This window comes from Perca fluviatilis, chromosome 4 (genome assembly GCF_010015445.1).
Source record: "Perca fluviatilis chromosome 4, GENO_Pfluv_1.0, whole genome shotgun sequence".
NCBI lineage: Eukaryota > Metazoa > Chordata > Actinopteri > Perciformes > Percidae > Perca > Perca fluviatilis.
In genome coordinates, this window is record NC_053115.1 from 26,944,943 (window position 1) to 26,959,366 (window position 14,424).

The window sequence follows — 14,424 nt, forward strand, 5'->3', positions numbered from 1 at the left end:
CACAGCTTTATTCATGTCTTATCTGTCTCCCTCTCGGCTGTTCACCTCAATCCTCTTTTCGCCTTTACTTCTCATTTTTCCTTATCTTCTCCTTTTTATTATTCTCTCTCCTCTTTCTTGCTTCCACCCTTAAATCCTCTCTCTCCGGCTCTCCTTTTCTTCTTCTTCTTCTTCAGATTTCGGGGCGGGTTGGATGTCACTCATGGACAGACAGGGACAGAATCTGTCTACACAAATTTCCATAATAAGGAGATTATGTTCCATGTGTCCACCAAGCTGCCTTACACAGAGGGAGACTCACAGCAGGTACAGTGACTTTCCAGTGATTTATTATCATGGTAACTTATTTGTGTTTTTATGGCAGTTTTGATGTACCTCAATTATTGTGAACACTAGCCTGAAACAAAATCCTTCTACCAGCACCTCCTAACTCACTAATCACATTATATCTTCTTTGTTTAATCTGTACTAAAAACAAAATTTTAAAATTAAAAGTTGCAGTTTAATAGATATGTGTAGTACTATTACTTGGGCAACCCCCTTTCTACCACAATTTGTCATTTTTAACCTGTTTTAAAATAGATTAAATAAACAAGATATTGATGTTGAAGTTCAAGCTGAAGCAAAGAAACTGAAGAATTTGAAGTAGAGTGAGACCTCCTCCTCCTCCTCCTGCAGCTCTCCCTCTCTGTCCAGCCTCATAAGATGAGCACGGGCATGCAGCAGCTTCATACAGTAACCTGAACGAATAGTAGTCATTCATTTCATCCGGATAGTTATATAGAGACTTTCATCTCTTTGATGAAATGTTGCAGTAAGCTACATAGGTCCAGCTGCTCTTCACTGCATCTTAGAGTGGTCTTTGTTGCCACAGTTAGCCTGCACAGACAGTCCATATTGTCACGCTTGAAGAGAAACACAGAAGACATAAACAACACCCACATGGGGTGATTCATGAGGATACTCAAGAAAAGGAGGCAAAGTGCAACCGTAAAAACATAGAACTATTTCAGGAGGGATTTTTATTTTCAGGAGCGGTTTGAGCAGGATGTACAGCATTAACAGATGTCACGTGACTCAATCCAGCCTCACAATAGTTTGTTTTTTAGTGTCTTACTGTCCGTAGTGAGCTTGGCAATACGGTATCTCCACTGAGAAAGTGAGATGGATGTCATTCAGCTATCTGGACTCATAAAGCTGTGTGTGAGTGAGAAATCTGACATTGTAATATCATCTAGGATTTTATTGTTTGAATGCTGAAAGGAAAACATTTCTGGGGCAGTGTTTATCATGTCTCACACATGATATTCACCCCAACTACTGCAAAATCCCAGACACACATATTTTGTAATATTTTTACTAATATTTTTTGAATATTTTCAAAAGGAGGGAAAAAAACACATCTTCTCTGATATTTATGGGAACTTCCGAGCTGTCTAAATTAGAGTTCGTAGCAAAAAGCAATGAGAGACTCCAGCAGAGAAAGAAGGTGTCCCTAATGCTTGGCAAAAGATATTGCTTGGATAAAAATTTAATACTTGGGCACAGTCACTCTGTCCTCAAAGTGCACAAGTGTCCTTTTGGCAACTTTATGCTTTTTGGCATCAAGGAAAATACAGCTATTCAGAAGCGACGATTTGGGTCGCTGACAGTCAGCCATCTGCAGAATCATAAACCATTTTTTGTTTGACTTTGCAGTGCCTTCACTGGTATTCATATTCATTAATTTCCTCACCATCAACAGCCTTCGAAAGCTTGGGCCTATATTTATAATTATTGCTAACCAACGCTCTATAGTAACCGTAGTAAATGTGACGGGAGCAAAGCAGGATGTCATGTAATGAGGTATTACAGTTTTTCTCAATTGCTTTGGCACAATTGTCGAATGACTGTTAAACTTTGTCAAACTATATGACTATTTATATATACATTAGGTCAGTTGTTCACATGACTATAGTCATTTGTCATTTCTTTTGTGACTCTCTAACTGTCCATTTGAAGTGTTTCCACTGTTGCTAGTTTTTGTTTATCTGTGCCATCCAGCTGCAGAGGAAGAGGCACATAGGCAACGACATTGTAGCCATCGTGTTCCAGGAGGAGAACACGCCCTTTGTACCAGACATGATCCAGTCCAACTTCCTGCATGGGTATGTGGTGGTGCAGGTGGAGAACGCGTGCACGGACAATGTCACCTACAAGGTTGGTTCCAAAGATAGCCAATATTGTATTAGCAAACCGACAATGAACGCCATTTCAGATGTACTCATTCAATGAGCTTTTATTCTTCTGTGTGGCATATATGACAGTATATTATATTCTGGGCCCACCTGCTTTCTCCTCCAGGTGTCTGTGACAGCACGGGATGATGTACCTTTCTTTGGGCCAGCTCTGCCTAACCCTGCAATCTTCAAAAAGGTCAGCAGTCACACAAACTCCGTTCCCCTTTGCAAGCAGACATCACAAACCTTCATTCCCTCCGCCTTTCCTTCACCGTATTTACCTTCCTCAGGGCCCAGAGTTCCGTGAGTTCCTCTTCACCAAGCTCATCAATGCAGAGTACGCCTGCTACAAGGCTGAGAAGTTTGCCAAACTTGAGGTGAGAAGAGTGTTGCAATGCAGATTACACCAAAGAAGTTTGGATGCCTGTAGAGTGTGTGTGTGTGTGTGTGTGTGTCACACAATGCAAATGAGCTCCTGTGCTGATGTCTATCATCCAGATGTGGTGCTGTCATACAATATTCACCAGTGTCACCCATAAACCTTAATTTGAAATGATGAACTAGCTTGGGTTTTACATTTCAAAGTCAGTGTCAGTACCTATGCAGACTGACTGTTGTTGTTGTTGTTGTTGTCAGGAGCGCACACGTTCAGCCCTGTTGGAGACTCTGTACGAGGAGCTGCACATAAACAGCCAGTCCATGATGGGTCTGGGTGGAGACGAAGATAAGCTGGAGAACGGGGCCGCTGGAGGGGGGGGAGGCTTCTTTGAATCCTTTAAGGTACAGTCCCAGTTCCTCATTTGACGAGGCGTGCACCGTTAATCTGCAACTCTGCATGCATGAGAGAGAATGGTTATGACTGTAGAATATTGAAGGATGCATTTTCTTTTTTTTACCTCCTCTGGCTCATGGCTGGGATTCTGGGTATTCACACATGAGGAAAAAAATAAAAACACAGACAGTTTGCAGTATCTCAACGGACCAGTCCTGAGGCATTTGATTTCCTCACTCGATGTGTTTTCACATGATGGTGTGGTTTTGAGGCTGTGGAGTGTCCTGTTGTGTATGAAAGGCACTTTCTCTGACTGAGTGCTCCATCAATGACCATTAGGGTGGTGGAGCATAGCCCGGCTGCTGCTGCTGCTCGGCGGTGGGAGCTGTGATTGTGTGTGCCCGATGAACGATTTAATGACCCCTCATTAGGGAGCTGATGATGCAGTCTGCATGTCTTTCCATGGGGAGCGTTCCCTCGCTGTGTTTCTCTTCTCTCTGTCTCACCATCCTTTCTGTATTTCCATGCAACTTCAGAGAAATCTATCCCCCTTTTCTCTCAGTATCTGTCTTTAGATGCATATATTCTCCATACAAGCAACCCCTGCCTGTGTATAAATGTACTCTTGGCGACAAATCCTGTCTGTTTTTCCTTTCTACCTGTCGAGAGCCATCTTGCTGCCTCTCTTTCTCTCCCTTGAACCTCCACAAATTGCATCCGCAAATATTTTCCTACACTGTCTTCCTCTCTCTACCTCTGTCTAACGGTCTTCCTTACTCACACTGTCTCATCTTCCCCTCCCATGACACAAAACCCCACTATAGATACTTTACATAATGGATTTCATCCTCCTCCAACACCAAGCCTACACTCCTCGACCCTCCGTGAACCTACATTTCTTTCACGCAGCCTCTCCCTCCTGCCTGTTGACTTGCACTGCCCCTAAGTGTTCAGAAATAGTCCTGCATAAACACACATGTCAGCACAAAGCACTATGTTCATTGTGGACATGCAAATAAACACACATGTCCGTATACAAACACATTTGTGCTCTCAGATTCATCAAATTTATTCTAAAATATTCACAGATATTAGCACCCCATAATAGGTTCAGCATGCTGTTAAACATGACATATTGAGCTTTGTTAAAAAATAAAGGGCCAATTGAGCAAAGCTATTATGAAAAGTTTGTCAGAAATGTTGACACTGTGTAAAATACACCAGGATTTGTAATATAGTTAGTGTACATATTATCAATTATATATTAGTTAGGCGTTAGGTTACGTGTTACTATTAACAATGGCTCCGTTTTAGTCAAGGCTCCCTGTTAGCCATGACACTGTGAGCCAGACAGTGAGCCAGCATTCACAATACCAGGACCCTGAAAACTGATGCAGCTAAATGTAAATGTACACATTTGCCTTTACCATCGTGGCATTTTAAAATATCCTCTGTAAAAAAGGCTTATTGCCACCAAATGTTGTGAATACTCAATATCGATTAAACATACACTCTGTGTATCTCATACACAGAACTGGTGTATTGGCAAAGTATTTACTAACGTGTACATGGTCAACTTTTGAAATTGACTTAATTTGGATTAATGGAATTTAGTTTGCGTATAGAGGCACATATATGTGGTATGCTTTGAAAAATCAGTCAGTGAGTTGCGTTTCCACATAATATCAAAGTGGATCCACTTACGGTATCTCCTCGTTTCTCTCTGTAGCGGGTCATCCGCAGCAGAAGCCAGTCTATGGACGCCATGGGCCTCAGTAACAAGAAGTCACACACAGTCTCCACTAGTCACAGTGGCAGCTTTACCCACAATCCCGCAGAGAGCCCCAAAACCCCAGGGATTGTAAGTAGCCCATTTTGGTTCACATGATGCCCACCTAACACATACCTTCAGGATACAGCATATTCCCCATTCACAGCACAGTGGATAAATACAAACTGCTCTAACCCCTATTCTTTCTTATAAACTGCACTTTAGCAAATTACTCCTGTTGGCACATTTATCACTTTACTTTCATCAGTATGTTATCATCAAGCGCTCGCTTTCATTCCTGACATTTTAAAGTCACTCTTGTTCTTTACTAAAGAGGCTTTCATTGATTGCCTTTTTCCATTTACGACATTCCATTCCTTTTCTCTGTTGAGAGAATCTTCATCACCACATAGTGTTACAGTATATTTAGATAACTAGAATGATGTTAAAAAGTATCCATTGTGAAATGAATCAGGTTGTTTCCTTCTCAATGCAAGATGACAGTCAAGTCTCTATCCTGAGTCTTGAAGTGAGCTTAGTGTAGCAGCTGTATGACTACCCAGACTCCCTCCCTCCTTACTGTGCTTTTGTCATGACTTGTTCCTCCTGTAAATGTTACAACCTCTCTACGCAGCCTTGTATATGTGCATGTGTGGCCGCAGAGTATGTATGGCTCAAGCCTTAAATGCAAGGAGTACACCGTCCTGTTTGTGTCTCTTTCAAATATGTGGTTAATTCTGTTTCAACTCTTTTGACATTCATTGAAGTTTGGGTTTTGGTTACTGTCAGTATTTTAAATTGGACTAAATTAATCTATGGAAGTTAGAAGGAAAAAAAAGATTGTCTCTGATATAAATTGTTTTCTCCCCTTTGTTTATGACTTAAGAACAGGTGAAAAAAAGGTTTTGCAAGGAAAATCTTTCTAAGTTACTATTTTCATCTGTAAAAACGGGTGGAAAGTGTTCATTTGTTGTTGTAATGTTCATTTTGGCCAGAAGAGGCTAAAGTACACCATTACCTCACACTGACAGAGTGCCTGTAAGTCTCACCCACACCAGAGGGGAAAACAACCAATCTCCATTGACTTTATGTTGCGTGAAGGTGCCTCCTTGTGAATTAAGGGCCCTATTTTAACGATCTGAAACACAAGTATGAAACGCAAAACGCAAGTAGCTTTGTGGGCGGATCTAGGGCGCCGTTGCTATTATACCAGCGGGATAAATGAGTCTTGCGCCCAACGCAAATCTTAAATGGCTTGGTCTGAAGTAGCTAGGTGTGTTTTGGGCATAACGTGAAAATAACCAATCAGAGCGTCATCTCACATTCTCTTTAAGAGCAGGCGCGCTTGTTCCATGGCAGATTGCTATTATAATGGCGTATTTGCCTGGCGCACGCCAGCGGGAGCTTTCCCGGGATGCGGCAAAGTAATAAATGCCCGTCTTGGCCGGGTGGCGATGTTGCTGCGGCCTCTCGGGCGCATCTCCTCAAGTGGATAGGATTGCTGCAGCCATGGAGTGCCCCTTCCTCCTCCCCCCACTCCATCTCCGTCCACCCGCTCCACCAGGAGCGCATCGCGCATTACTCCCGGACCAGAATCCGCCGGAGTGTCCAATCCCACCGTAATTCAACATCACGTCTCCTTAAGTCCTCTAATATTTCCTCATTTATGTCATCAACACATCCATAGTTCATGGACATGTTGTGTAAAACACAACAAGCCACAAAGAATGCTGCGACTTTTTGAGGACTGTACTGTAAAGTGCCTCCTGATCTATCCAAACGCCTGAAGCGCATTTTCAGTAATATTTTTCATTGTAATTATGTATGGTTTGCAAAAATGGGAACTGCTGCGTCCATTTAGATGCGAGAAGTACATTATGGCCAAGCATGCGCCCCTAAAATAGCATCTGAATAACGCACTACTGACTTTAGACTAGCGCCACTGATTTTAGACCAGGTTTTTCCTGGTCAGTGGCGGAATTGTTTTCTGAAACTGCAAAATAGCACCAGGGGAACGTTTGTGCCGTAACACGCCTCCTCTTTTCGCTGAACCGCCCCCGGGAGCGCAAATACATTCCCTATTTTACCGACGTGCTGTGGAGGGAAAAGTCCGCTGTGCGTCGGGTGCAAAATAGGAATGATACATGCGTCGGTGTACAAAGGCAATTGCGCTGAGTGCAAGATAGGGCCCTAAGTCTGCTAGCAAACAACAGAATCAGAATAGAAGCCGTTGTGTGGTGGGATGCGCTGCCAACAGTAACCCATAACTAAGTTTTTATAAGCTGCTGAAACAAAAAAACAGAGCTTTTAAGAAGACAAAAGTGGATACAGGCAATAAGACGTGGGGCATCAGCAGGAAGAATGGGAAAACTGTGGGATCCTGACACTAATGTAATGCCTAATGTTACGTGTGCAGCAAGCATTTTGTCACCAAGTCATTTTATCAAAATGAGCTAACCCTTTTTCTAAAGCTAAAACATTTTTACAGTTATTACATTATTATTATTATTATTATTATTATTATTATTATTATGGAATGTGGATAAATCAGAAAGCAGTGTTATGTTTTCAAGTGCCTTAGCTTGCTAACACATAGCTAGCATTAGCTTACTACCACCTAACTTGTCCTACACAGAGGGTGCTAAAGTAATCCTTTGACATGCTTAAATCTAAAGTTTTTAAGCTAGCTACAGGCACTTTGTTAGCGTTTCAGCCTCTGATTGGAACACCTGGTGGGCTCGGTCTCGTTCTAGTGATTAAAATACATTTCTAGCCAAAAGAAAGACTTGACAGTATTGTTACATAACTTGCTAACACAATATATGTACAATGTGTGCAGGGAGAAATTAAAACTCACCTGGATAACATGAATGCTTTTAGTTCTATTTAGAACATGGGGTAGTGGTCCACTTCAGACTCTTAGTTATTACAACAACAAACACACAAAAAGTCACAAAAAAAAATGAATTTCACCTGGCAAAACCTTTTTATTCCACCAGTTTCACAGACAAGAAAAAAGGCATGGAATTTAGACTGATGATCCTGTTTTTGAGTCATACCTGTAGTCACGGGAGAGAAAACAAATTAGATCAGATCACCAGAAAATCACCAGAAAAATATCTATCTTGCTTCTGAGGGCGACCATATTAAACCCATTTTTGAAAGGACTAAGTTTTCTTAAATCTACAGCTTTGGATTTTGTGAGCCCTCTTTGTCCTTTTTCTCTTTCTGAATGCATCACTAAACAAACCTGTAATCCTCAGGGCAGAAACTGCCAACATGCCTGCTACCTCAGTGGCACTCCATCTCCTGCTGTGCTCTCCTGTGTTGGGACTCAAGTCTGCTTTTGCTTCTCACTGTTTTCTCAATATCATGTCTTCTCTAATAAGTCATGCTGCGAGCTCCTTTTCAAGCCCTTTAGCACCTTGCTGTTTAAATTATTTGTGCTCTGTGCATGGGATCTTATGATGTGTTCTTTTCTTTTTCCTTCCCCTTACTTTTTCAATTTCTCATCTCCTCTCTCTGTGTGTGCTTCCCTTGCCCTGTCTTGTGTGGCTCAGTCATTGCTTGTTCCAGGGAAAAGTCCCAGTAAATATGGACGCCGAGGCAGTGCCATAGGGATAGGAACAATAGAAGAGGTTCATGTATATTTTTTCCCTTCTTGTTTACTATTTATGTCTTTACTTTGTTTTTGTCTTATAAAGTATCATGACGGAATTGTGCAGTTAGTAGTTTATAGTTTAAAATGTGCCTGTTTTAGTTCCCATGGCTGTGAGAGGTTATAATGTTAAGAGTTACAAATTAAGTTATAATGACATTTGTTAAGTCATGTTTTTAATTATAATTTCATTCATTCATACAGTGGCGTAACCCTCTTTCATTCATGCATTATACAGTATGGCTGAAAGGGAATGATCCATCATGGACCCAGGGCTGTTATAGCTCATTTATTTTATAAATCTCACCTGTAATGTAGATTTCTTTTTACACTTAGACCATCTCATTTCAGATTATTGCATTTTCTTGTTTCATGCATTCCACTGCAGCAGATCTCAGGGCTTCATGCATGAATTCCTTCACCGCAACACTGTAAGAGAAAAATGAATCATACTTGATCTTCAATAAGAAATTATGTACCAGACATTTTAAAACTCTACAGTCTGTAGAAAATAGAAAACCCAACAGGATACTTCACAGGGAAAAGGACGATTAAAAAACGAATCATTAGAGCCAAGAGTAGAAATAAGATAATATGGAATATATATCTATTAATCAGTTCTTGCCAGAAGCCCAGAGCATCAAGGCTTTGTAAAACATGTTGCCAAATGTGTCATTACAGGATTCATCAAGCCATCCATTCATCATTATTTCGCAGTCTACAGTATACATGTGAACATCTTTCACTTCAGTAGCCTACTGTACCATGTACTGTATATCATGTAGACTGTGGTTGTGAAATGGTAACACTATCCCCATAGTGTGTGTCTGACTATCCTCTCCCTGCCCACCGTCAGTCATTGATCATTCCTGGGAAAAGCCCAACCAGGAAAAAGTCTGGGCCCTTCAGTTCCCGTCGCAGCAGTGCCATTGGCATCGAGAACATCCAGGAGGTCCAAGAGAGGAGGTGAGAGGACAGAGCACAGCTGATCAGCAGGGAGTGGGTAGTGAATGGAGAACAGTGTGGCAACAGATGGAAGCAAAGACATCTAAATGAGGAAATCAGCTATTAGAAGTTACACTTACAAGCTCTTATTGGATGGCAGTTTTAAACAAGAGGGAGGATTATCAATGCCTTACTTCATTTGTTATGCCTAATGCGTGCAGGAAGGTATATTCAGTAGGTGGGGGTTGCCCAGGATATGTGCCTGTGTGCTTCAGCTAACAGGCACACGCATATTAATGTTTAGAATAAACAACTGACAAAGGTAGTATCACATTTTTTGAAACTTGCTTGGAAATAATGTTATAACAGGATAAACAATACAGTCTACTGTATATGTCCATCAATATTTAGACCTGAAGCAAGTTAAAAAAAACATCCAACATACACAAGAAACCATATCACTTACATGAAACAAAATAACAAATGCATTTGGAGACAACCACACAATTCTGCCTCCCAGCCTACCTACTGCCTCCCAGCTTTGATTTCATGTCATATTTGGGATACAGCAGCTGATCAGTGTGTCACTTCAATGAGGAGAAAATTTCAACAATAGTTAAACTGCAGTTTTTGGTTCAGGGCATTTAAAGGGCCCCATCTTCAGATCACATGTTCAGATGATATGAATGTGTTAGAACATTCATCAAGAGTTTGTCTAATGTTTTACCTTACGAAATAAGTAAACTTACAGTATTTTCATGCATCAATCTCCGTCCCTCTCCGGAAGCCGAGAGGTGTCACCCAGCACCCAGAGGACACCGGAGGGCAGCCTCTTTTTGCAGTCAGACAACTCCTCCAATCACAGCTCTCCAGAATTCCCTGCAACTAAGAACAGGTGACTATCATTTAAATCTATTATATAATAGTACACCGTATTAAATTTGCACACATTGAGAAGCTATATGTGGTGATTGATCAGTTGGGCGGGCGGATAGGGAATACATTTGTATAGATTGGAACATCAACTCTGCATGGACGATTACCCTCATCATTACGCCTCTCTAGCCATTTGAATGAAACAAGCCACCAAATCCACATTATCCCTTTCACAATGTTCATGTTTAGTGATTGTTGGTCCAACAACATTCACTTCTCGTTCTGCAGGAGGCACCTGCATGGCAGAATGTATGCAGGTGTCTAGTTTAGAGGAAATACAAGAAACAGTAGAATCAGTTATACACATTTAAATCTGATAAAATCATATACATGCACAGTCTAATATGAGACAAGATATATTCTGGAATGGATTATAGTTTTGTCATTATATAGCTTGAATAGTCCTTTAATGGGTCTTAAAGGCTGCACTTGAACTAATTTGTTGGGTCAAAAACATTGTGATATACTGTACGTTTTTGTAAGTATTGCCAAGCCCTAGGTAGGGCTAATTAAGAGGGTTGCATTAACCACTAAACAGCTCAAAAGATTACGCAACCTGGCACAGATGCAGACACACTGCTGTCACACAAAAATAGGAAGAAAAAAAAAGCACGATTTAATTGTGCTGTCCAAATAAATTCCGCGTATGGGAAACACAGGTGTTTGTGCGGTCAGAGTGACCCAGGCGTGTAGTTTGGCGATGTGTTGCAGGGCGCCGTCCATCCCCGAGGCTCAGGACCTTTCCCGCTCCTCCTCCAACGCCAGCAGCTTTGCCAGCGTAGTGGAGGAGCACGAGAACGAGCACGAGGCGGAGGACGAGTACGACACTGGACTGGTGAGTGGAGACAGGCAGAGAGATAACACATAATGAAAGTGCTAATTTGCATGCCACTTCCCCAAAACCAAGTTGATGACATATTTAGTATTTATCTCACTTTTACTGTGGGGGGGAAAACAATCTACTTGTTCTTTTATCTGTTACCTAAACAATTTAAACAAAGGATAGGAGAAGGTTTGATGGATGTCTCTATATCCCAGTAATGACAGGTCTCAAAATGCATCGCATAGTAATACATATTAATGTGTTTATTAAACAAGCATAGTAGATCTGTGGTTAAGATTATGCTGGATTCTTGACCTTGACCTTTTTATACATTTTTGGTAGAGAAGAGGGAAATGTTTCTAACTTCCTTTACCCCTCCTACAGGAAAGTGCGTCTTGTGTTACGCCACTCAAGGGAGACTCATTTGTGTACAGCTCTGCGGTGGAGGACAGTGCCTGCAGTACCAGCCAGGGAAGTTTCCCAGGTAAGTTTAGGAGAAAGGGTCACCGATAGCCTGAAGGTGTGAGGAACAGGCACGTTACCCAAAGGTCGACTGCTTCACATATCCAGAGTATCTGGGGGAAATCTAGATGGGGCAGATGTTAAGAATAACACTCTTTGCTTCCCGAGCAATTAATATGACCCGATATTTTTAATACTTTACCTCAGCTGCACCAGCGCGGCTCACTGCCAACACCAGAAGGTCTGTGTGACTTGGCAAACTGATCTAAACGGATGAAGTTATGTATGCCTGAAGGGTACAGCATAGCAAACTTATCTGCGATTCCCACGCAACTTCTGTTATGTTGCACCTTTTTTTTTATTTATTTTTTTTATCACTGATGATTTACTCTGAACCATTAATCTTTTGCATGATGGGATATATTTTTTAGGCTACAACAGCTGGCAGCGTTATGTGCTTGAGTTTATTAACCATGACAACCACGCATCTGTCGCCTTCCTCGCAGCAGCGTCTCGTCTTCAGCAGCAACCAGATGGAGCGAAGACATCAGAGCCGAAGGGGACAGACAGCCGGCCCAAGACGGAGCGCCCCTCGCAGGAGCACTAGTTCTCATCGGTGAGACCTGCTTGTCATCAGTCATGGGTTTTAGCCTACTCCATGTTTTGCAAAGTCACTGGAAAGAATGTTAGCTCTGGTTAAAGCCTCATTCACACTGCCTGCGTCGGCCGTCAGACGGTCCAGCAAAAACGCAGGTCTTTCCATTCATTTTGAATTGTGGTAGTGTGTTTAGGCTGCGGCGGGGGACCATATATAATATTAATGGACAGAGCATGTGGACATCACCCATTGGTTTGTGGAGATCTGCTGAGTCATCGAGTTTGCCGTTACGGGCGCAGCCCATACGTCCATGGCGCAGCCATCCTGGTTGCGGATGTGACGATTTTAGACGAGAGGGAGGAGTGAGGGAGGAGCCACGTTACGTTACACACTTTCACTGGCAATCGCATCATCTAACTTTATCGCTGCCACATGAAAGTGTTAATACACTAGAAGGGTAAAGAAAAGATACACAAGCACTGAACTGGCCTGGAGTTTGTTCAATAGCTGAATGTTTCGCTGCGTCTCGCTGGTCTCTTTTCTTTCTCTCCTGTGAAATAAAGCTGCCTTCAAGTGCGGTCAGAAACACTGAAATCTATAAACAATCTGACGGAAAACAGTAATTGGGAAATATAAAGTTTACTTGTGCTACATTGGGGGTTTAAATAACACAACAAGACGTCACTCAAATGGGCCGTTTGTTAATTGACACTCCCACCGCTGAACAACCCTGGTTCACCAGATCGCTTTTTTTGGTCTAAACTTAAAAGCTTATTTGTTTAAGTCATTTACTGAGTAGAAAGACCAAATATTCACTACTTCATGCTTGAATGTTGAATGTGATATCTTTGGCTTTTGAAGATGTCACCAGAGTCCTGGAAACTTGTGATGGGTAATTTTTTTTTTTCAGTTTTCTGACATTTAATAGACTCAACAGTACATTAGCAAGACTAAAAGTCTACTACCAGAGCGGCTCTGTAAAGCTGTAGTCAGGCACAACAGCGCTTTGTGCTAAATGCTTATGTCACCATGCTAACAAGCTCAAAATGACAATGCTAACACGCTGATGTTTAGCAGGTCTAATGTAGGCCTGTCGCGATAGTCAATAAATCGAGTTATCGACGATAAAAAAATGAGCTCGATCATTTTTCCGCGGATAATTTCCATTTGCATGTTGTTGTTTTTCGTCTCGCTACCGAGACTGGAGGCCACTGGTTAGCGTAACGAGGAGTGAACCCTTGTCAGCGCATGGTTTTGTGGGGGGGACTGGCAGAGAGAAAAACGCTAGTTGAGAGTTGGACAGGTTCCGCAGCACTTTGCAGTTAAGGCGCCGTCAAAGAAAGTATCTATGAGCGATATCCACCGTGTTATTTGCGTTCGTTTTTCAATCCCCACATCATGGTGTGTGATATACAGTTGGTGCAAGCGTTTCAGTTGGCATAAGTAGTCAGCTTGACGGTGGGTGTTTTGTGTGTGTGTGTGTGTTTTTCCCACGGCTCCGCTGGCATTCGTTATTTTGGTAATTTATGATGTGAAATAAGATATTTTTTATTTTTATTTATTTTGTATGTATTGTAAAAAATTATTTTTTTTATTTTGTTTTGGTACTGTATTATTATGCCATTATATTATATTATTTTCTTTAGTTATGTAATTTGATGGAATGTTTGTCAGTAGATGTTTACGTTGCTCACCATCTCAGTTTAGCGTGTTATCCTGCCAACATTTGATAATGTGCACTACACTTAAAGGGCCACTATGGCTGATGGGAATGCGATTAGTTTTGCAGACATTTTTGATAAAGTTTTAGACAAATTGAAATGATGACCTGATGATGACGCTAGAAGAATGAATGAATCACCAAAGTTCAAAATTCAAGTCATCCTGATGGGAACATGAATGTCTGTACCAAATTTCACGGCAATCCATCCAATCGTTGTCATGACATTTCAATCCAAACCACACACATAAACCTCCTGGGGGTGCTAGAGGAAAAGATCATAAGTTGCCGCGCTGCTCTGATGTTAAGGTGTGTTGTAGCAGGTCTTCTGTTGTTTTATTTAGCGATATTAACTGTGCCATTTTCTCTCCATATCTGTATGCAGAACTGTTAGACACACACACCTGATCACTGCATCGACATCCATTTTCAGGTTAGACATAATGTTTGCATACTCTTGGGGCTACTTAAAGGTGCTCTAAGCGACGTTGGGTGACGGCAGTTCTTGTTGACGTTCAAA

The 14,424-nt window shown here is 41.6% G+C and overlaps 1 protein-coding gene and 1 long non-coding RNA gene across 7 annotated transcripts in view; one reads left to right on the forward strand and one right to left on the reverse strand.

The window, feature by feature from the left end:
- si:dkey-166d12.2 (rap1 GTPase-activating protein 1) overlaps positions 1-14,424 on the forward strand; it is a 116,878-nt gene that overhangs the window by 99,093 nt on the left and 3,361 nt on the right. For all 6 annotated transcript variants that reach the window (XM_039797546.1, XM_039797544.1, XM_039797542.1 and 3 more), the window contains 13 exons: positions 177-306; positions 2,044-2,199; positions 2,344-2,415; positions 2,510-2,596; positions 2,856-2,999; positions 4,721-4,852; positions 8,323-8,400; positions 9,277-9,386; positions 10,153-10,260; positions 10,995-11,136; positions 11,509-11,608; positions 12,093-12,202; positions 14,290-14,337. In XM_039797546.1, coding sequence (XP_039653480.1) covers positions 177-306; positions 2,044-2,199; positions 2,344-2,415; positions 2,510-2,596; positions 2,856-2,999; positions 4,721-4,852; positions 8,323-8,400; positions 9,277-9,386; positions 10,153-10,260; positions 10,995-11,136; positions 11,509-11,608; positions 12,093-12,193 — 1,360 coding nt within the window. In that variant the 3' untranslated portion in view covers positions 12,194-12,202; positions 14,290-14,337. The remainder of the gene's footprint in view (positions 1-176; positions 307-2,043; positions 2,200-2,343; positions 2,416-2,509; positions 2,597-2,855; positions 3,000-4,720; positions 4,853-8,322; positions 8,401-9,276; positions 9,387-10,152; positions 10,261-10,994; positions 11,137-11,508; positions 11,609-12,092; positions 12,203-14,289; positions 14,338-14,424) is intronic.
- Positions 7,739-9,352, reverse strand: LOC120557326. Its single transcript, XR_005638957.1, has 3 exons — positions 9,271-9,352; positions 8,728-8,849; positions 7,739-7,821 (listed from the first exon to the last, which is right to left on the reverse strand). It is a non-coding gene; the product is annotated as an uncharacterized LOC120557326 (long non-coding RNA).